General features: G+C 53.4%; 1 protein-coding gene across 1 annotated transcript; it reads right to left on the bottom strand.

The window, feature by feature from the left end:
* Positions 1-1,070: 1,070 nt before the first annotated feature.
* LOC102458635 (C-type lectin domain family 2 member B-like) lies at positions 1,071-21,032 on the bottom strand. The gene is made up of 6 exons (XM_075914182.2): positions 20,934-21,032; positions 19,074-19,276; positions 9,043-9,141; positions 7,741-7,913; positions 6,752-6,858; positions 1,071-5,684 (listed from the first exon to the last, which is right to left on the bottom strand). The coding sequence occupies exons 2-6, from the start codon at positions 19,147-19,149 to the stop codon at positions 5,525-5,527; spliced, it is 615 nt and encodes a 204-aa protein (XP_075770297.2). The 5' UTR covers positions 19,150-19,276; positions 20,934-21,032; the 3' UTR covers positions 1,071-5,524.
* Positions 21,033-22,211: the final 1,179 nt, after the last annotated feature.

The raw sequence follows: 22,211 nt of genomic DNA, 5'->3' as shown, positions 1-22,211 counted from the left end.
GGGCTTAAGGATGGCCGGAAGCAGTGCCGGCAGGGCATCAGAGGAAGACTTAGAGCGTGGAGCTGCTGTCTCAGGCTAGCCGAGGGCTGCGCTTAAAGGGTCCTGATCCCCACCCCGGACAGACAGTTCTCAGGGGTTCCCCGCTTGCAAAGCAGTCCTGGCTTGGATTGCCCGGAGTACCCACACTGGGCACATCACACCACTCGGCCATCAGCCCGGCTGCACTTGCCGCAGGCTGCCATCTGGGGAGAGGGGGCAATTGGGGGGCTGCAGGAGAGCTTCCACCCCCAGAAGCCCGCAGAGCCAGCCCAGTCCTCCCCATTGGGGGATCGTGCCCCATTCCTCCCTCACCTCCACTTACCCTTCCCTAGCCCCTTTTCTTGATGTACAAAATAAAGGACAATTGTGTTCAAAAATGGAATCTGTCTTTATTGAACAAAACTGGGGGAGACTGGGAAAAGGAGGTGGGAGAGGGGAAGAGAGAGGCTGGGAGAGGGGAGGGCAACTACAATGATCAGGGGTTGGGAACAGGTCCCAGATGAAGAGAGGCTAAAGAGACTGGGACTTTTCAGCTTAGAAAAGAGGAGACGGAGGGGGGACAGGATAGAGGTCTCTAAAAGCATGAGTGGGGTGGAGAGGGTGCATACAGAAAAGTTCTTCATTAGTTCCCATAAAGAAGGACTAGAGGACACCAAAGGAAAGGAATGGGTAGCAGGCTTCAAACTAATAACAGAAAGTTCTTCTTCACAAAGCAAAGAGTCAACCTGTGGAACTCCTTGCTGCAGGAGGCTGTGAAGGCTAGAACTAGAACAGAGTTTAAAGGGACGTGAGATCAAGTCATGGAGGTTGGGTCCATGGAGTGGTATTAGCCAGGGGGTAGGAGTGGTGTCCCTGCCCAAGGTTTGTGGAAGGCTGGAGAGGGATGGCACGAGACAAATGGCTTGGTCACTGTCTTCGGTCCATCCCCTCCAGGGTCCCTAGGGTTGGCCGCTGTTGGCAGACAGGCTACTGGGCTAGATGGACCTTTGGTCTGACCCAGTATGGCCATTGTAAGCTCAGGGCTCAGGGTTGGGGGTCTCAGTGGACCCCCTTGATTTTCATGCACACCTGCTCCTGGGTGGCCAGGCTGGCAGCTCTCCTGCCCTAGACGGCCACTTTCCTGTGCCTAGTGCGGAGATCGTGGATGAAGTCCACGATGTCTGCAGTAGCCCAGGCGGGTGCCTGCCTCCTGCGGTCCCGGGCAAGCTCCCGGGAGCCGCCAGCCTGGTCCCGGGAAGAGGGGGATGGCTGGGGGGCATCGGGTGGCTGGCTCGAGCCGTGCCAGGTGCAGGGTCTGCTGGCTGAGTGCTGGCAGGCTTGCACCTGGCACGGGCACCGTAGCCAGCCCGTGCCCCTTTAAGGGGTCCGGGGCCGGGAGGGGGGCAGACGAGTTTTCCTGGTGTTGGCCAGAGTGGCCACCAGGGAAACCTGGGGAGGGCTAGCCTCCCACTAGTTCGAATTAAGGGTCTACACACCCCTCAATTCGAACTAGCTAGTTCGAACTAGGCTTAATCCTCGTAAAATGAGGATTACCTAATTCGAACTAAGCGCTCCGCTAGTTCGAATTAAGTTCGAACTAGCGGAGCGCTAGTGTAGCGCCTATGAAAGTTAGTTCGAACTAACGTCCGTTAGTCCGAACTAACTCTGTAGTGTAGACATACCCTAAGGGAAGTCAATGGGAGAAACTTCCAGTCACCCCCCCCCCCTTGCAGTGTAGGCCCCTCCATAACTCAGCCTAAGGTACGTTGACTCCAGCTATGACTGTGCCATAGCTAGAGTTGGGTGCGTTAGGTCAGCTCTCTGTAGTACTGCAATTGGCTTGCTTACGGCTACAGCTAATGTGCCTTGTGCTTTGCCATAGAGCTTAAAACATCCTAGAATTGCAGGACTGGAAGGGACTTGAGAGTCTGGCCCCTGGCTCCCTGCCTGCTGTGAAGAGACGACCATTCATGACCAGCGGTGCGTCTACACTGCAGCGTTTTTCCGGAAACGGGGCTGTATTTCCGGAAAATCAATGCTTGCATCCACACTGCCAATGAGTTTTGATCGAAAATCGAAAGAACGGAGGGGTTTTTCTGACGGCAGTAAACCTCTTTCTATGAGGAAGAAGCCTTTTTCCAAAAAAGCTTTTTCGGAAAAAGTCACGTGTGGATGTGTAAGAGCGAGTTCTTTCGAAAGAAGAGACCTCCAGAAAATAACACAGGTGCCCTGGTGGTCACTCTGTCCACTGTCATCACAGCTTGTATGCGAGAAAGCGTCCATTCATGCATCTGACGAAGTGGGTCTTTGCCCACGAAAGCTTATGCTCCAATAAGTCTGTTAGTCTATAGGGGTACATCTAGACTACAGGCTTTTGTCGACAGATGCTTTGTCGACAGATACTTTCAACAAAGCTTCTGTCGACAAAGAGCATCTAGACCAAAGCAAGCCACTTTGTCGACATTAGAGTGTAGACACAAAGGACAGAGTAGATGCAATAACGCCTTCCGTCGACAGAACTCTGTTGACAAAAGGCGTTATGCCTCATAAAATGAGGTTTACCGCATCAACAAAACTGCCGAGTTCTGTCGACATTATGTCGACAGAACTTGGCGGTAGTGTAGACACAGGTATAGTTTTGTCAACAAAAGTCCACTTTTGTCAACAAAACCCTGTAGTCTAGACACACCCTAAGGTGCCACAGGACTTCTCGGTGTCCATTCAGTGTGGATGCTCTCTGTCGAAAAAGCAGATCCCTTTTTTGTGGCACTTTTGCAGTGCGGACGCTCTCTTTCGGAAGAAGTTTTTTTGGAAGATCTGTTCCGGAAAAGCTTCTTCCGAAAGAAGCCGGCAGTCTAGATGTAGGCAGGGAGACATTCTGCTACTACAGACATCAGGGCCAGGTGAGTAGAGGGACTGAACTGGGATTGAGCTGTTTGACTGGGAGATGGGTTGGAAGTAGGGGGGACTACGGCCTATAATGGCAAGGAGAAAGGAGGGTCAGGGCACAACAGGGAGGCAAGATCAAATCAGTATCTTAGATGCCTATATACAAATGCGAGAAGTATGGGTAATAAGCAGGAAGAACTGGAATTGCTAACCAATAAATACAACTATGATATCATTGGTATTACAGAAACCTGGTGGGATGGGACGCATGATTGGAATATTGGTATGGAAGGGTACGGCTTGCTCAGGAAGGACAGACAGGGAAAAAAGGGAGGAGGGGTTGCCTTGTATATTAAAAATGTACACACTTGGACTGAAGTGGAGATGAACGTAGGAGATAGCTGTGTAGAGAGTCTCTGGGTTAAGCTAAAAGGGGTAAAAAACGAGGGTGATATCATGCTAGGAGTCTACTACAGGCCACCTAGCCAGGTGGAAGAGGTGGATGAGGCCTTTTTTAAACAATTAACAAAACTATCCAAAGCCCAAGATTTGGTGGTGATGGGGGACTTCAACTATCCAGACATATGTTGGGAAACTAACACAGTGGGCCACAGGCTATCCAATAAGTTTCTGGACTGCATTGGAGACAACTTTCTGTTTCAGAAGGTTGAAAAAGCTACCAGAGGAGAAGCTGTTCTGGATTTGGTTTTAACAAATAGGGAGGAACTAGTTGAGAACTTGAAAGTGGAAGACAGTATAGGGGACAGTGATCACGAAATAATAGAGTTCATGATCTTAAGGAAAGGTAGAAGGGAGACCAGCACAATTGAGGTAATGGATTTCAGGAAGGCAGATTTTGATAAGCTCAGAGAACTTGTAGGTAAGGTCCCATGGGAAGCAAGACTGAAGGGAAAAACAACTGAGGAGCGTTGGAAGTATTTCAAAGGGACGTTGTTAAGGGCCCAAAAGCAAACAATTCTGCTGTGTAGGAAAGATAGAAAATATGGCAAAAGACCAGCTTGGCTTAACAAGGAGATCTTGCACGATCTCAAAATAAAAAAGGAGTCATATAAAGGATTTAAGCTCTGGATCTAGAGAGAGCCGGCTCAAGGGCGCTCAGCCAGGCTGGCTTCCCATTTCTCTGGGATGTCATAACAGCGTCAAAGCCCCCTGCCTGCACCCCCGCTTAAAGAAGGCGCGCGGGAGAGAAGGTTGTTCGAATGGCCCCTAGCAGCTGACTTAGTAGCTACTCAGAACTGGCGTCCTACAAAATAAATAAATAAATAAATCGGTGAAATGAGATCAAACGAATCAGTCCCACATTGCATCATCTAAATGCTCCTTCCTGCACGCTGAGCAGTTCCAGCAGGAAACAGCTGCCCTGGAACCGATCCCAAGGGCTGGAGCTTGGTTCAGAAAGGTAGCCGGAGCGGGCTTAGGAGGCCCTAAGGATGTGCCACTGTCCCACCGCCCTTCCTGGGGGGAAAATCCACCCGGCCCAGGTGCAATGTCCCAGATCCAAGCAGGCTGGGTTCTCCAGAGTAACAGCGAAAGAAATCCAGGCCTGTCGTGCATTCTTCGATGAGAGCAATGGCCTCACTAGAAGGGGCCAAGAAGTCCCCTAGTGGACAGCGATGGAACAACCAACCAGCTGGAGAAGACTCTTCCAGACCTTTAGATGATGCTTCATGCCCTGAAGTAAGAAAGTTTGGATACCAGCGAACCTCCTGTTCATTTCCTCTCTCCTATGAAGAATAGCCTCTAAGTTCCCTGTGTGCTTTTTTTTTTTTTTTTTTTTTTTAAATAAAAAAGCCCTTCTGGCTGTTGGCTTCACAGCCATCTTGCGGCAGGGAGTTCCACTGAGTAATTGTGCGTTGTGTGAAAACACGGCTCCTTTGATCCATTTCTAGTTGTCTGATTTTCTGTTTTGTCAAGCACCCCTGTTGTTCTTGTAGCCGCAGGTGGAGTGAAAAGCAGCTCCCCAGTCGACCTTCCCCGTCCCAGTCTTTCTTCCTCCTCTCATTCCTGTCCCGATTATCTGGCACAAAAAGCCCCAAACTCAGCCCTTGAGAGTCGCGTCTCGCCTCACATCTTTCTTGTTCCCAGTCTTTGAACCAACTCTAGCTCTGCATTGGATATAGTTGACCTGCGCTGCACGGTGTCCTTCTGTTAGCATGTGCCTTTTAATTGCGCAGCGACATCCGTGTTTTCTGTATTATCCCGTAGCCCGTTCCTTAAACATGCCTGTGTCTTCTTTGCTTTCCTGTCACCTACTGCATCCTCAAGAGAGGTTTTGCACCCAGCCATTTACCATGACAGTGACTGCATGCAAGGGGCTGACCTCTCTGAATGGGAAATGTGCTTGGATTTGAATGGAGGCAGCAAATCACCCTCTCTCCTCCTGAGCAGCGATAGTTAGGTGAGCCTCTAGATGAATGATCCTCATTTGTTCCTGCACGGGGCCCTATCTGCGATTGTCCCGCTGTATTTCGCTTTTCATTGGGTGGCCTGTTCCTGGTCTTGTTTTTCAGTCCGAAAGAATTGGTTTGTTTACGTTTCAGCCCCGGTGCACTGGATGCGAAAGACGCCTTCTCTAGTAGCCCCCTGTGAGCCTTTGTCAGAGATTTTTTCGCTCCTGACTCCTCTGCGTCGTGCTTTGCTGGACTGTGTAGGCATCGGGCTGGCTGCAGACCCAGTTTCTCTCAGTGGTGCACCGCGAGGAGCTGACCGACTTGTCATTGAGGTAGGCGCAGTCCCCTCCTCCTCTTATCAGCAGCCTGCAAGGAGAGAGCACGAAGCCGTCGTCAGCCCCACCGGCCGGCCTTTCCCGCCACTGCCCGTCACTGAGGCAGGGGCTCCCCAAAGCTTTGCCAGCATGACACCCGGCCTCCACACTGCACCTTGTGCCCAGTGCAGGCCCCTGGGCTCAGCTTCTGTGCATCCCACCTCCTGAGGAGCAGCTGTTCCGGGGCACGCAGGGTACAATGGTGGAGTGGCTGAAGAGGTAGGGGAGGGGGTGGAATGGGGTGGGGCAGGAAGAGGCAGGGTGGGGGGATTTCACGGGAGAGGGAGGATGGACTTGGGGCACAGCAGGGGCCACACATCCTCCAGGCTCAGATTAGGCCAGCTCCCATGATGCAGTGTGGTTTCCCGTGCACTGAATGTGCATAGAGGAAGGGTTGCCAAGTAAAACCCCCAGAAAATACCGGACGTGTAAAATGTCTGGTATTTTGTTTTTCTCTGACAGAAGGCTTGTTGGGGTATTCTTCCCCTGCTGCATCTGGTAGGGGCAGGGAGCGCATGGGGATTTAAAGGCACAGTGACCTTTTTTTTTTCTCAGTAACTTTGGTGCCTTTTTTTTTTTTTTTGCAGCTCAATCCATTTTTTTTCCCGCCATGTTCCATGTTTTTTGTGAAACTAGCTGGCAATCCTACATAGAGGATGCCATTTTGCTCTCCAAAATGGCCTCCGCCACTCAGCGCAGCCTCGTCCACAGGGTGCGAGGCGAGGTCCGGTGGCGAGGAGGACGCCATTTTGTAGAACAAAATGGCGTCCTGTGGGCATCGTGTGAGGAAACAACCGTGCGAGGTGACGCTGAGTGGTGCAAACCAGGCACCACCCGCTAACACAGATATCCACGTTCTCTATCCCTCAGCTGCCACATCCCTGGCTCTGGAGATGGATATCCGCAGATCCTTTTTTTCCTTCGGATCCCAGTTTTGGATCCACGCAGGCTCTCAATACAGATTTCCCTTGCTCCTCCTTCAGTATGTACATGGCAAAACTTGGCTCTGTCTCAGTTCAGCACCACAGCCACCAAAACAGACAGAAAAGAAAGACTCACGTGCTGTTGAAATCAGACCCATTCACCCACTTCCACTGCTTCCCCTCCTGCTCTTTCCAGAGGCCGATCCAATGCTCGGAGATGCCTTTGTATCGCATCATGAAAGCCTGGAACCGAGAAAGGACAGAGTTTGATTCCACATTGGCTGCTCACAGGGATGGAGACTCCACAACCCTCCTTGGCAATTTATTTCAGTGTTTCACCACCCTGACAGGCTGGAGGTTTTTCCTAATGTCCAACCTAAACCTCCCTTGCTGCAGTTTCAGCCCCTTGCTTCTTGTCCTGTCCTCAGAGGAGAAGAATTTTTCTCCCTCCTCCTCGTCACACTCCTTAGGCATGGGAAAACTGCCAACATGTCCCCTTTCAGTCTCCATCCCAGGTGCCCACATGGGTCTACGGAAGGGCGTCTCCCATTTCCCCGGGTAGCAGAGCATCTGCCGTTCATGAAGGACGTGAGGCGATTCACACATTACATGAGAGTCCTTCTCTCTCACACGGGGAGGGGGGGGCTTGTGTGTGGGTGTCAGTGGAGCGGTTTGTTTCGGTGGGGTTTGTTATTGGAGGTGTCCACGCTGCGTGTGTGTGTGCAGTCAGGGGCTGTGAGGGCTCAGATCCACTGTGGGCCATCACAGTGTGGAAAGCGTGGTCCCCTCTCCCGTGGGTTACACCGATACCCGAGCATGCAGGCCACAGACGTGCCCCTCGCTCGTGGAGCAGCAGGTGGGGAGGGTCTGGACGGTCCTGAGCTCCCAGGCGAGTCCACTCCACAGTCTAGGCCCAGGCACCATGGAAACTCCAGCTCCCTCTCCGAGAGGCCTTGCTCTTAAATGGCGCCTGAGGAGCACAGATGCCAACCAGGGTCCTCATCCTGCAGCTTCAGGCTCTTTTAGACACCTGGGGCCACAGCCCCGGAGTCCTTTGCAGACCTTGGCCATCACTCCGGCAAAGCCCCTGTCACCAACAGACTCTACGTCTGTCTGTCTTCTCACCAGCTGCTGCTCGCTGTCAATCGCAGCCAGCGACGCGCCGAACACAGAGCAGTTCGTCCGGCTGTCGTTCCAGCTCAGTTCAGCCTCGGAGAAATAGTAACACTTCCCTTGGTATCCGAGCCAGCCGTCCGGGCACCAGGGCATGAACCGGGGCAAGGCTTTAGATACTAGCACTGAAAGAGAGAGAGAAAAACACACAGTTCAGAGCTCATAATCCTCTTCCCGCCCCCACGCAAATGACCCCCACTCCAAGACTTTGGCGAGTGGTCGAGGGCCGCGCTCTTCTGTGGAGGCAGTGCAGGGTGTGGGATGGACGTTGAGGGCAGAACAGAGCTTGGGGTGGGGGACGGCGCCTCTCCCCACCTTCCCCTGGCTCACGGTGGTGCACAGGGACATGCAGGCCCCTGGTGCCAGCCGCTCTGAGCAGCATGCAGGGACCGGACAGGCCAGGAGCCTGCTGGAGGCTGCCGTTGGGCCGTGGGTTGGACTTTCCTCAGCCCTGGTCTATAATCTGGTAACAGCCACAGCCACACGGCCAGGCCAGGGGAGTCTCCGCGGGGCAAACACCTGAAACTGTCCAGGTTTGGGAGGCGAAATTCCATTCCCGTGCCTGTCCCTCGGCACTGCGGGGGATCCCGTGGGTCGCCATGGGAACTACGGTGTCAAGAAGACGGTTCCCAGGGCCCGTTTTGTCATCACCGGCTACAGGTGGGAGCAGGGAGAAGACGCCTTCCCCTCGCCCACGGCCGATACCTGCGCGGCGAGAGCCAGTGACTATGGGGATTGCTACATCACAGGGGCCCCGCCATGCTGCCGCAGCCGGGCCCCTGTAGAGCCGGAGTGTAGCTCCTTCCTGCATCGACGGAAGGGTGTTTCCCCTCGCTGCAGTTAATCCCCCCATCCCAGAGGCTGTAGCTAGATCAGCAAAAGGATCCTTCTGTCCATCCAACCGTGTCTACACGAGGGATGTAAAATCCCGGTTAATCAGTTCACTAGTTAACCATGATGTTTAACCAGTTAATTGCTTAAATGGGGGTGGTGTGGTCCCTGTTCTGTGGCCAAGGGCTGCTCGGGCCAGGCCAGGCCCACGGTGCCTCATTGCGGGCAGGCGGGAAGCTGTTCCAGCCCTGTTCACCATAACCGGCAGGTGATCCTTGCTGGTTAACCGGTTAACCATGCGCAGCCCGAGTCTATACCGGGGTCGGTGTGACCTAACCGTCTTGCTCTGAGCATGGAATTTTTCTCTGCCCTGCGCGATGCAGCTGTAAACCAATCACACACACACCGGGATTAGCCACTCACCTGACAGAACCACAATGGCAACAATGAGACCGACAAGTACAACCGCCAGTGCGACTGTACATGCCACCTGTTTCCTGTGCTGGCAGCCACGGCTGTTATCTGAAAGAGAGAAGAGGCCCTTAGTTCTCCTGAGACTGGGGCACTTGGAGTCAGTGGCTACACAGGGTCTGTGCTACCCTGGTGCTAGGAGCGGTTATTGATCTAGGGCAAAGGGTCCAGAATTGTCCCTCACTCTGGATCCTCCCGTGTCTACAGCGTCACCGCGAAGGGACGGTGGTAGCGACAAGCGGGGCGGAGAGAGGGTTTTGTTCCTTTATCGCCAAGATCCCTCACCCAAGTTTGAGACTGTAGGTCACTTACACTTAACAGACACCCCTGTGGTGCACAGCTACAATACGGGCTATATCCGTGCCCTGCCGAGAACTACACCATTGTGATATCAGCGGCAACGCAGCCAATCAGCTGCCTTAATCTAGACCCGATTTGCATGCAACCGTTTCATTGGTCACAGGAGGGACGACAGCACCAATGGCGGCTTACGTCGCCCAGCTGCCGTACCCACCGTGAGTGGGGCTGTTTCATTCCACTGATGGCGCCTTCCCGGACTCTCCCACAATTGACACGTCCCAAGGGCAAGCGGATCCCGGCTCACAGGGGAGAAGGGATGGGAATGTGGGACTCACCCTCACTCTTCAGTGTGGGCCCCCTGCCCAGCCTGCGCCCCTCTCCCCCGACACTAAGTCTGCATGTGTGCTGATTCTCGCAAGGGAGGGTGGGTTGCTCCGGGGAGAGCAGTGACTGTCTTTTTCCATACAAGAAACTTTTCTCAGGCTGCCTAGCTGTTAGTTTCTTTCTAGTTTCCTCAGTGTGCAAATTAGCTCTCATACATTATGGCTGAAACTGAGCATTTTAAACGTTCTTCCTGTGTGCAGCTACCTTGCTGAACCAGGTGTGTTCAGTGGAGGACCTGGGTGTGTTTCCTTATGTAATCTTTGGCACGTGGAAGTCTCTGCCTCAGTTTCCCATCTGGGCTATGGTCGGAGAACAGTAATTCCCTCTCGCACAAGGGTGCTGCAAGAGTAGACTCATTCCCAGGCTGTGATGGGCCCCCCCTTAATGGGGATAGGGCCCAGATACGAGTTTATCTGATAGCGTAGGAGATTGGTTTATGCTGAGGGCTGATTTAGTTCCACCAGATCCAGAGGGCTCCTCAAGGACTATCTGGGTTCGTTCTCTGGAGGAACATCCCGTCAGATCTCAGATGATCAGTGGGCAAAAATTCTTCAGCGGAAGTGAGTAAAGATGCTGGGAATTTTACAGCAAAGACCTTTAAAGCAAGTGGGGTGAGCTGCCAGTGTTCCCTGTAAGCCGTGCATCTGGGCGGGCAGTTGGGAGGATTCCAATGCCACGTGGCTGATTAGCAGAGCGCCCAGTGCAATATGTCTTTATATTGGTGGTGCACATCTGCCCGTGCACCAGTGCACAAAATAAAATTTATTCCATGCATGGATGGAGTAACTCAGAGGGAACATTGTTAGCTACTCGGGTCCAACCTCAGACTACATTTTATGTTTTAATGTGAGCTGGTAGCTCATCATGCTGGCTGTGTCTAGACTGGCAAGTTTTTCCGCAAAATCGTTTGATTTTGCAGAAAAACTTGCCAGCTGTCTACACTGGCCGTTTGAATTTCTGCAAGAACACTGACGATCTCATATAAGATCATCAGTGTTCTTGTGGAAATACTGTGCTGTTCCCGTTCAGGCAAAAGCCTTCTTGAGCAAATCATTTGTGCAAGAGGGCCAGTGTAAACAGCACAGTACTGTTTTCTGCAAAAAAGCCCCGATGGCGAAAATGGCGATTGGGGCTTTTTTGCGGAAAACTGCGTCTAGATTGGCCACGGATGCTTTTCTGCAAAAAGTGCTTTTGCGGAAAAGCATCCTGCCAATCTAGACGTGCTTTTCCGAAAATGCTTTTAAAGGAAAACTTTTCCATTAAAAGCATTTTCGGAAAATCATGCCAGCGTAGCCGTAGCCGCTGTGTCTTCGCTGCTATTTCACCCAAGTCAGCTAATGGGGGTTATCCACCCCACCTGAGAACAGACCTTTTCCTGCAACGTGGACAGACGCTCTCTGTGACCAGACGTGACCAGAGAGCTGTGGACCTTGGAAACCTTCCAGTCAAAATTCACATAACTGGGCAAAATGTTTCAGACATATACTTTTATGGGAAAAATTCCCAGCAACTGACTCATTGCCTCTGAAGAATTTTTGCCCACTGATCATCTGAGATCTGACAGGATGTTCCTCCAGACAACCAACCTACATAGTCCTTGAGGAGAGGAACCCTCTGGGTCTGGTGGAATTAAATCAGCCCCCAATATAAACCAATCTCCTGTGTATCTACATAAGCTCTTATCTGGGAATTACTGTTCTTGCACCATGGTATAGATGGGAAACTGAGGCAGGGCGAGACTACCTTGTGCCAAAGTTTACGCAAGGAATCACACCCAGGTCCTCCGCTGCCCAGCCTGGCCCCCAAACCACTAGGCCATGCTTCCCTCAGAAGTCAGCTCCGAGAGTGAATGGAAAAAAATTCCTCCCTCCCCCAGAAGGGTGATTGAAAGCCACAAAAGTGCCAGGTGTGAGTAGTGAAACAGGGAGGGAGGAGGAGGTTGTATTCCCAGCCCAGCAGCTGACAGGATGCTGGCAGTTCACAGGGGAAGGGGGTGGGCGAATTTCCGCAGCCTGTGGGAGAAGGAAACATGCGGCCGGAACATGTGGGCCCCCGCCTCACCTTCCCACCCACAGGGGAAATCTGGCCCCACAGAACGGCAGGAGAAAGGGACGTGGGGTGCGGGGGAGGGAGAGACACGGGGCAGATCTGTAAATGGGGGTGCAATATGAGCCTCCCCAGGATACATCATCCCTCCTCCCCCCAGACTCCATAGTCAGGATCCCAGCTGGCAGTAAGGGCCCGTGGGGGCAGTTGGGGAGGGGGGGAAGAGTGAAAACCTCCCCTCAGCAACAGAAGGAAGAGGACAGAGAGGGCAGGTGAATAGAGGGGGGGGGCAAGAGGCTTTTGCTCAGCCTCTCCCTCCCCCCCAGACCCAGCCTGGCTCCCAGCACAGCAAACCGGCCACCCTGCTCCCAGCCAGCGTTAGAGCCTCAGCCCCACACGTGCGAGCTGCAGTCGCTCTCCAGCCAGGGCAGCACCAAGGGGCCGGCTCCCCAGTGCGGCCTGGGTTCAGTGAGCTGCCCCCAAAGGCTGCTGCATCGCAGCCCCTGTCCCGTGGGGTCCTCCCGCCCCCGCCCCGACACCAACACGGGGGCGTGGAAAGCCACAGAGGAGCTATAAATATCACAGCACGAGGGAGTGATGGCACCAGCCCCTGCAGGTCAGGCGTGGGCCTGCCCCCAGGTGACACGACGCCCCGTGACAGCTTTACGCACTAGTTACGCAGCGCGGGGGTTTGCCCGCTGCGTCGCTCACGGGTTTAAAGGCCACCCAGATGACTGGGCGGGAAATTTTAGCCTTCAAAAGGAAACACCCGCCGTCGCTCTTCTGAGAATCCCCGCCCGCCAGCCCTCCTTTTCCGCACACGACAGCGGATTTCCTACTCGTCACGACGCCACCGCTCTTTCCACTTGCCCTTCCCTTCTTCCCCGGAGCACCGCTGGGGTTCCCCCACCATGGCCTGCGCCCCAACAGCTGCAGCAGGGAGCTGACCCCACGCAGGAGCCGGGCGGCTGCTGTACCCTGGGCTTGCCTCTGGGATCACAGCTGTGCCGGAATAGTGGGGGCTTGGCGATAGCCCCTTCCCCCCACCCGGCCCATTGCTGGACCCTTCCTTCCCCATACACCTTCCCCCCTGCTGCTGCTTCCGCACTGCCCCACAGCTGCCTCCGCTCCCTCCCCCCTGCTGGCTTCCTGGCCCTCTCATCTCTCCCTCCCATGGCTAACCCCTTCCTTCCTTAACCACTCCTCATTCCTCGCTGCTGACTCCTTCTCCACTCCCTGCGACCACTTCCTGCCCTCTTCCTTTCTTCCAGTGCCTGGCAGAATTGGGCATGGAACAGACTTGGAGGAGTGATGTCTAAACCTGCAGCTCCTGCAGCGGGGAAGTGGGGCTGCAGCTTGGGAAGAGGTGCCGGAGCTGGCTTGGATCAAGCTAGTGCCCCTATAACGAGCAGCAAAGCAGCATCAGGGGTTTGGCACGAGCTAGGAGGGCAGGTTCATACCTGCGGGGCTAAGGGGACACGCCGGGCCAGGCCACTGCTCCGCTGTGATTTGTAGCAGCTCCCTCGTGATCAATGCTGGCTCAGGCGTGAACCCCCAGCTGTCGACAGAGCTATGTCATTTCTAGAACTACAGTATGTCTGTCAGAGGCTGGAGAGGGATGGCAGGAGACAATTCGCTGATCATTGTCTTCAGTCCACCCTCTCTGGGGCCCCTGGTGCTGGCCACTGTCGGCAGACAGGCTACTGGGCTAGATGGACCTTTGGTCTGACCCAGTACGGCCGTTCTTATGACACACTTATATGGCCGGGGCTTTCTGTTCTCCTCTTGTGTTGGTTTGGCTCTCTGGCAAGCCTGTGCAGGGACAATCATAGCGTGGAGGTCAAGGCAAGTGTCTCGGTTTGATTTACCTAAAATAATCACATTAAAAAACCCCCAAACAAACAAAAAAAACCCCAATTCCTATTTAGATCACTCAAAATTGGGCATTTACAGTATTAGCAATCAGTGGGAGTGTAATAAATTCCCCTCCTTTTGCCAATTAAACTACTATTCAGTTAGGTTAAGCAAATATTAGTTGGGACCTGTCACGAGTTAGAGACTTCTCTTTTTTTTTTTAAATCCCCAGAGTCTACCTTGGAAGGGAGGCAGTTAAAGATCAGTTTTGGCTTCGTCTGTTGGACGGGGCATGTCAGGGCATCCCCCCCTTGCCTGGCTGCCCTGCTGTAGATACATTTCCAGCTCCTGTACCTGGCTTCCGCAGCTCTACTTGGGCGCATGCAGATGCTGGCTCTGCTGGAGGGGTCTGTGGAGGGCAGCTTGGCCATGGGGGGAAGGAGAGGGGAGCTGGGGGAAAGGGGCCAGAGAGAGGGAGGAGGCATAATGGGGGAACCAACCGGCCCCCTCCTGCAGACACATCTCTGCCCTCCCGTCCACTGGCTCCCCAGACACCTTCGAGGAGCAGCGGGTGTTATTACAAGTGATGTCGGGAGAAGGGGGGAGGTGCCACCCCCAGATGTCAGGGAGCAGAAGGGGCAGGACCAAGCCTGGAAGGGATGGGACCAGCCCCTTCCGATTGCGGGAAAACCGCCCTGCAGCATGGCGGGCTGGCAGCTGCTTGCAGGGGGGGCTAACAGGATTGCCGGGCCCCTGGGCAAGGTGTGTGTGGGGGGGTCCTGGCTCCGTATTCCCAGAAGGGGCCTCAGCACGTTTCACTGGCAACCAAACTTGGGCAGGGAGCGGGTTGGGGGGGTGGTGGGAGAGGAGCCCCCTCCCCTGCAGGAAACATGTGGCCCTGCACTGGGTGGCCAGCTGGGGCTGGTGGGGACAGGCACACGACTGGTCACATGATCTCCCCTTTAAATCATACCCCCAGTGTGGAAAAAACCAATCACCTGTGCAGGGGAGCCCGTAGGGTTGCCCGATGGTTTAAAAAAAAAAAAAAACTGGATAAAAATTTGTCAAGCAAAAAAAAAACCCACCAGGGAAAATTTGTTGAGCAAAATAATAAAAAAAAGAGTCGGGAAGTTACCAGGGACACTTGAGGGCCACAACGTAAGTGTGGTTGCTTATACATGCAAATATATATGCAAATATATGCAAATCGCTTCTTTCACACTAATGGGCATGAATACAAAGATGAAGGCAAGACTACCCAACACGCAGGCCCCATTTAAAAGTCAGTTCTGCTGATATTAAGAAAATGCAATAGTTACCCAGTTTTCACCCCTATTCACAGCACTTTTAACAAGCAAGGACAGTGCAGGAATTTAACGCCTAAAACGCATCTCAACAGAAGACCAGTCTATTGACTCCATTTCGGTTTGGGCTACTAAAACACAGATCCACACAAACTGCACCATCACCCCAAACCACACACCATGGGCCATAAACAAACAGACCACGGGCCACGTGTTGAGTAGCCCCGGTCTAGACCATCCCTGACAGGTGTCTGTCTACCCAACATGGTGATTCCATGGCCGCCTCAGGCAATTTTCTTAGCTGCCTTGTATTTTCGTCCCAAACTGCAGTTCTAAGGAGCCTGTTCGTGCAACTTCAACTCCTACTTCTGGTGGTTCTGACCTTGGCCTGCTCATTTCAAGCCCAACGTCTGGGCCCAACGAGGAAGGAGTGGAGGCAGATTGTCTGACACCTGCAGGCCTCCCCCCATCCAGCTTTTTCTACTTCTTCCTTCCCCAGGACGTAGTCACAAGCTGCAGATCCCAGTCACTATCCGGTGCAGCACAGAGATCTAAGGTTGCCAGATGGTTTCAATAAAAATACCAGACACACTTGACATTACATCACAATCGACATTCCGTCTTATTTAGAAAATACCGGATATCTTAGAACATAAGAACGGCCATACTGGGTCAGACCAAAGGTCCGTCTAGCCCAGTAGCCTGTCTGCCGACAGTGGCCAGCACCAGGTGCCCCAGAGAGGGTGGACCGAAGACAATGATCAAGCGATTTGTCTCCTGCCATCCCTCTCCAGCCTCTGACAAACAGAGGCCAAGGTCACCATTTTATCCCCTGGCTAATAGCCTTTTATGGACCTAACCTCCATGAAATTATCTAGCTTCACTTTAAACTCTGTTAGGGTGTGTCTAGACTACTGAGTTTTGTCTCACTACCGCTACACTACCGCTGCGTCTACACTACCGCTGAGTTCTGTAGACATAATGTCGACAGAACTCAGCAGTTTTGTCGACGCTGGTAAACCTCATTTTACGAGGCATAACACCTTCTGTCGACAGGGTTCTGTCGACAGAAGGTGTTATTGCCTGTAGAGTTGCGTCTAGACTACAGGGTTTTGTCGACAAAGCAGCTTGCTTTGTCGACAGAACTGAATGTGTCTAGACGCTCTATGTCGACAGAAGTTTTGTCGACAGTATCTGTCGACAAAACTTCCGTCGACAAAACCCTGTAGTCTAGACGTTCCCTTATAGTCCTAGCCATCACAGCCTCCTCTGGCAAGGAGTTCCACAGGTTGACTACGCGCTGTGTGAAGAAGAACTTTCTTTTATTAGTTTTAAACCTGCTGCCCATTAATTTCATTTGGTGTCCTCTAGTTATCTTCTCATTTCTATTTTCTCAATTTGTTTCCTGAACAGAAAGCTCAAATATTGGATTGTCCAGTTCAAAACCGGACTAAGCAGCAGTTCTGCAGAAAAGGACCTGGGGATTACAGCTGAGAAGCTGGATATGAGTCAACAGGGTGCCCATATCGAAGAAGGCTAATGGCATATTAGGTGCAACTCCCTGAAGGGGGGTTCCAAAGAGGATGGAGAGAGGCTGTTCTCGGTGGGGACAGGGGGCAGAACGAGGAGCAGCGGGCTCAAGTTGCAGTGGGGGAGGTCTAGGTGGGATATTAGGAAAAGCTGTTGCTCTAGGAGGGCAGGAAAACACTGGGACGGGTTCCCTAGGCAGGGGGTGGAAGCTCCATCCCTAGAGGTGTTTAAGTCCCGGCTTGACAAAGCCCTGGCTGGGTTGATTGAGTTGGGATTGGTCCTGCCTTGGGCAGGGGGCTGGATTCGATGACTCCTGACGTCTCTTCCAGCCCTAGGATTCTATGATAGGGAGGAGATAGAATGAGAAATCAATCAACTCTCTCCTGAAGTTACCTCTCTGGGAAGAGTCCCTCTATCCTGCATCCACCTTTAAGGCAGATGCTTACCTTAGGTAGTTAATCCATTGACAGGAGAACATGACTCACAAAGCAGAAAATATTATGCTTGATTCAGTTATATTAGATTAAAAAACAAATTAAAAAAACCAGTTGAACTGAAAAATTTCCGCATTGACTTTCGGTGGAAACATCTTATTAATCTCTACTTTAGATCTTTGAAAAACAGGATTCGGAGAGCGGTAAAAAATGAGAAAAACATGCCAACCAAAAAACCAACTCCCATAGAAACCCTAAACAAACAAACCAAAAAACAACCGCGCCTATCCCTACCGCACCCCTTCACAAATCTCATTCGGGGGTGCACTGGGGCCCTGTGCAGAGAAAGAAGACCGTGGTCTAGATGTGACAGACACAACTCCCACTGCGGTGTCCCAAATCTCAGGAAGCGGCAGACGTGGCCTCCGACTGTCCTAAGTCTCACTGAAAAGCATCCAGGGGAAAACAAGGTTGGCCCTGGAGATATTGGGCTAGACAAAGGGCGACACCAGCTCGGGAGAGACAGCAGTGATAGCAGGGGAGCAACCCCCAAACGCAGCATGTGACCCCATCCTGGAAGGGGCAGAGCCGCCTCTGACAGGCACCTACAATCTGGTTTCTTCTAACACCTTGGCAACACAGGTCTGGCTTGTTCTGTGACAACCATCACCAAAAGGCAGCCTTGGTGGAGGCTCAGCAGATACCCCAAAGAGATGTTATCATGTAGTTGGTGGCTGTTGTGAGGTTGTTGAAGCTAGCGGGTGTTAACCATCACCTTTCTTTACAACACATGGTCTGGTAGCGCTTTATAGACCAACAACACATGTCCATGGGATCATGAGCTTTCGTGGGCACAGCCCACTTCTTCAGATGACTGGAGTCATGAGTTTAGGATGTGTAGATCCAAAATAAATAGGAGAGAAGTGGTGAGGGAGGGGGGTGAGGGGGAAAAAAGGAGGAGGGTGGGAGACAGAGAGTATAGAAAATCAGGAAGGTAGAGCTGGGAATCAGTAAGGGTATGTCTACACTACAGCGCTAATTCGAACTAACTTGGATACAATCAGCCAATAGGAGCTCAGAGATTAGCCTGAGGGAAGGAGGCAGCAGATGTGGGGCTGCAGCAGGCAGGGAGCCCAGCCTGCCTTAGGGATGCTGCAGGGCTGCTGGCTGGGAGATGCCTACGTAAGTGCGTCCCAGCCAGAGCCTGCCTCTGCTACCCCTGCTCTCCAACTCCCTCCCCCAGGTCACCATCCAAATCCTCTGCACCCCCGTGCCCCAGGTCACAACTCCCTCCCAGACCCTGTACTCCCTTCTACACCCCCTTCCCCAGGCCGGAATCCTCTCCTGCACCCAAACACCCTCCCAGATCCTGCACCCCATTCTCCTGCCCCTGATCACAACCCCCTCCTCCACCCAAACAAACACCCTCTCAGACCTTATGCCATCTCCTGCACCCCAGTCCCCATGCGCTGTTCTGTACCCAGCCTCCACCCTAGACCTCACATCTCCTCCACAGAAAAGTGTGGCCCTTGACCACTTTCCAAAATCTTGGAGTGCCCCATCACCAAAAATTATTGCTCACCCCGGATTAAACTCAGGTAGCTCAGGGTATGTCTACACCAGCCCCCTAGTTCGAACTAGGGAGGCTAATGTAGGCATTCGAAGTTGCAAATGAAGCCTGGGATTTAAATATCCCGGGCTTTCTTTGCATCTCCCCATCCGGTCGCCATTTTTAAATCCCCCTACTCTGAACTGACTGCCCGCAGCTACAGGAGGCAGTCAAACGTTAACTCGAACTAAGTCCTTAGTTCAAGTTAACTGTTATACCTCATTCCATGAGGTATTGAATCTGTTAAAAGGATGACCCCCGGCAGGAAGGGGTTGTGCAGAGCAGAGATGAGATATCAGGAATAGCAGAGCGGAGATGAGCTATATCATGAATAGCTGAGCTGACACTATGAATTGCAGAGCAAGGAAAGCTGCAGGGAGCAGTGGGTGGGATTTACTAGCCTGGGCTCTGCACAGTAGCAGGGTGGGTGGATGGAGGAGAGGGGGTGTCAGAATAGGTCCCATTGACAATCCACAAAGCCAGAGACCCTCATGGACATGCTGAGAACCAGGCTTGTGTTACCTGGCTTGGCTCCCTCGAGGTGTCCAGGGATACTGGGATAAATGTCTGAGCACAGTGTTTTCCTAGAAGGATCCATTCTTTCCTCTCGTCTCAGCGGGACACGCACGGGGCTCCTCGATTTCACGCGCTAACCGGTGTAGGGAGTCAGTTCTGTTCAGCCGGGGCCAGGAGTCTCTGTGGATCTTCTCCAGCAATCAGTGGATCTGCAGCACAAGAGGGAACAGCCAAAATGTGTAAAGGGCTGTTTCTGTGGACCACCACTTGGAGAGTCACAGAGACATCCCTGTTGTCCACCTGGGACACGGGGCATGGGAAGTTCCCACGGGCAGATGACTGGATCCCACCTTCCCAGCTCTTAAAAGGGTTCAGAGACCCCCGGCGAGGTTGAAACTGCTCCCCAAAGTACTGCTGCCTCAGACACATGGCAGGGGAAACTGAGGCAGGAGCCCATTGGCACTCTGATGACACTCCCTGGATACAACTTCTCCCATGGCATGATAGCCTGGCTTTTCCCCCCAAGCACAGCCCGTCTCCCCACCAGGCCTGCCCTAGCCTCTCGTAGTCCTCTGTTGCCTTCACATGCAGTCATTGCTCACCCCTACACACTTTCTGGCGAGAGGGGGAAGTCAGGCTGCGGGGGAAGCTTTGGGGTGAGGAGGACTGTTTGCGGGAAGAGCTGGTACTCAAAAAGGGGGGGCCCAAAGCACCAGGCTTGCCGTGCATTCCTGCCTCAGTTTCCCCACCTGTGCTGCCTCCGTGCACAACGGAGCCTTTACGCGCCGATGCCTCCGCAGAAGGGGACTGAACTCCCCACTCTGCACCCTCGCCCCGTGTGCAGCCCTGCGCCCTCCCACACAGCAGCCCCCTGCTCACAATCCTCCCCCAGGTATTCCCTCCCCAGGCACTGACACTGCCTTTAACACTCCTCTGATTCCTCCTAGGTCACTCTCTGACTTCCAGCCCTCCCAGAATTGTAATTTCCCAGAATTACAGCCCGCCTTTTTCTTTTGGTTTCTGAATGGCGAGGCAGGAAAAGGCTGGATGGGACTTGTCTTCCTGCTTTGGGCATTTCCAAATATATCCTAGGAAATAATTATGGAACGAGGTGTACAGCTAGTTTGGATTAGGAAGCCTAATCCGAACTAGCTAGTTCATGCCGCATGTAGCCGTGCGGCACGCAGTCCGAACTAGCTGGCATTTAAAAATGGCGCCAGCCGGGATCATGCAAATGAAGCCCGGGAAATTCAAATCCCGGGCTTCATTTGCAACTCCGTATGACTACATTACCCCCCCTAGTTCGAACGAGGGGGGTAGTGTAGACATACCCTTTCGGAATAACTACTCCAGAATAGCTCGTTCCAAAATAACTGTGTAGTGTAGACGTAGCCTGAGGGTACATCTGCATTGCAGCCTTCTTTCAGAATAACTGATGTCATTTCGAAATAACGTAGTGTACTTCCACACTATAATATCGAGCTGGAGGGCTGTGGGCACCAGTCCCGTCTGCTAGTCCTTGGGCTGCCCAAATACTCCTCCTACCCAAGGCACTGGAAGATGCATGTGCTGCCTTGAGCCCACGTGTCCCCCAGCAGTCCTCTTACCCACCCCCCAGGACCCCAGCTTCAGACTGAGCATGCTCCGTGGGCCCTCAGCCCCATCTGCCCACCAGCCCCATCCCTGACCACCTCTGTACCGGCAGGGTGCAACAGAAAAAATGTGGATAAAGCACACACACAGACAGAAACGCAGAGACACACACTCTCACACACACACACAGAGAGAGACCCAGGCCCAGACACCCCCCTTCACACACACACAACTGGGGCTCTCTTCTCCCAATCCCAGCCCCAGCCCTCTCACCTGGGAGCGGCTCTCACAGCGGCTGGTCCAGGGGACGTTCTGGCGCTGGAGATGCTCTCGCACTGTCTGCAGGGGAGACGGACTCGGCCTCCCATGGGGATAGAAAGAGAAACTAACTCATTCCCCGCCCTGCCTTAGTCACAGAGCCGGGGGTGGGAGGATGGGGGGGGGGGGAGGGACCAGACCGGGGGAGGGGAAATTCGGTTCCTGCAGCAGCAGCTGCTGTTCCCAGCTCTGGGGTCCCCGGTTCATTCCCGGGTGCGACGGGCCCCTCACCCTGCACCTCTGGGTCCCCAGGGGCCTCCAGCCCTTCCCCAGGGATTGGGTCCCCCCATGTCCCTGGCTGGAGACCGACGCCTGCCCTGCAGGCTGGCAGCCCCGCGCTTGCTGAGAGAGACCCTCACCCCAGAGCCACCGGTCCTGCCGCCCCACAGGCTCCCTGCCTCAGCACAGGGGTGCCCCCCTCTTGGGGGGCAGGGGAGAGGGGCGGGGAGGGGGGACGATGCCCCCTGAGTCTCACTGAGCAGCTTGTACTTTGTGCTGTGGGTTTGTACAGCGCCTAGCGCAGGGCCGGGCGAGGGGCGGCCCTGGGGCCAGATCCGGCCCCTTTCGATGTCGATCCTGCTGCCCCCGCCACCGAATTCCCAGGCAGGGGCTCAGGCAGCAGGATGCCGGTTAAACGGCTCCCGGCTCCCAATAGCTACCCTGGCAAAGGACAGAGTCGGGAGCCCTTCAAATCGCCACGGCAACCCCAGGTTGGCATCCGGCAACGTAGCAGCACCGGGACGGGAGCCACCAGCCCTTTGTCGTGTTAAGAACATAAGAACGGCCGTACTGGGTCAGACCAAAGGTCCATCTAGCCCAGTAGCCTGTCTGCCCACAGTGGCCAGCACCAGGTACCCCAGAGAGGGTGGACAGAAGACAACGATCAAGCGATTTGTCTCCTGCCATCCCTCTCCAGCCTCTGACAGACAGGCCAGGGACACCATTCCTATCCTCCGGCTAATAGCCTTTTATGGACCTAACCTCCATGAATGTATCTAGCTTCTCTTTAAACTCCGTTATAGTCCTAGCTTTCACAGCCTCCTGTGGCAAGGAGTTCCACAGGTTGACTGTGCGCTGTGTGAAGAAGAATTTTCTTTCGTTAGTTTAAAACCTGCTACCCATTAACTTCATTTGGTGTCCTCTAGTTCTTACATTATGGGAACTAATAAATAAGGATCTGTCTACACTACAGCGCTAATTCAAACTAACTTAGTTTGAATTAGTTAATTCGAA

Source organism: Pelodiscus sinensis, chromosome 19 (genome assembly GCF_052426305.1).
Source record: "Pelodiscus sinensis isolate ZL-2025 chromosome 19, ASM5242630v1, whole genome shotgun sequence".
Classification (NCBI taxonomy): Eukaryota; Metazoa; Chordata; order Testudines; family Trionychidae; genus Pelodiscus; species Pelodiscus sinensis.
This window is presented reverse-complemented; position numbering and strand designations above follow the sequence as displayed.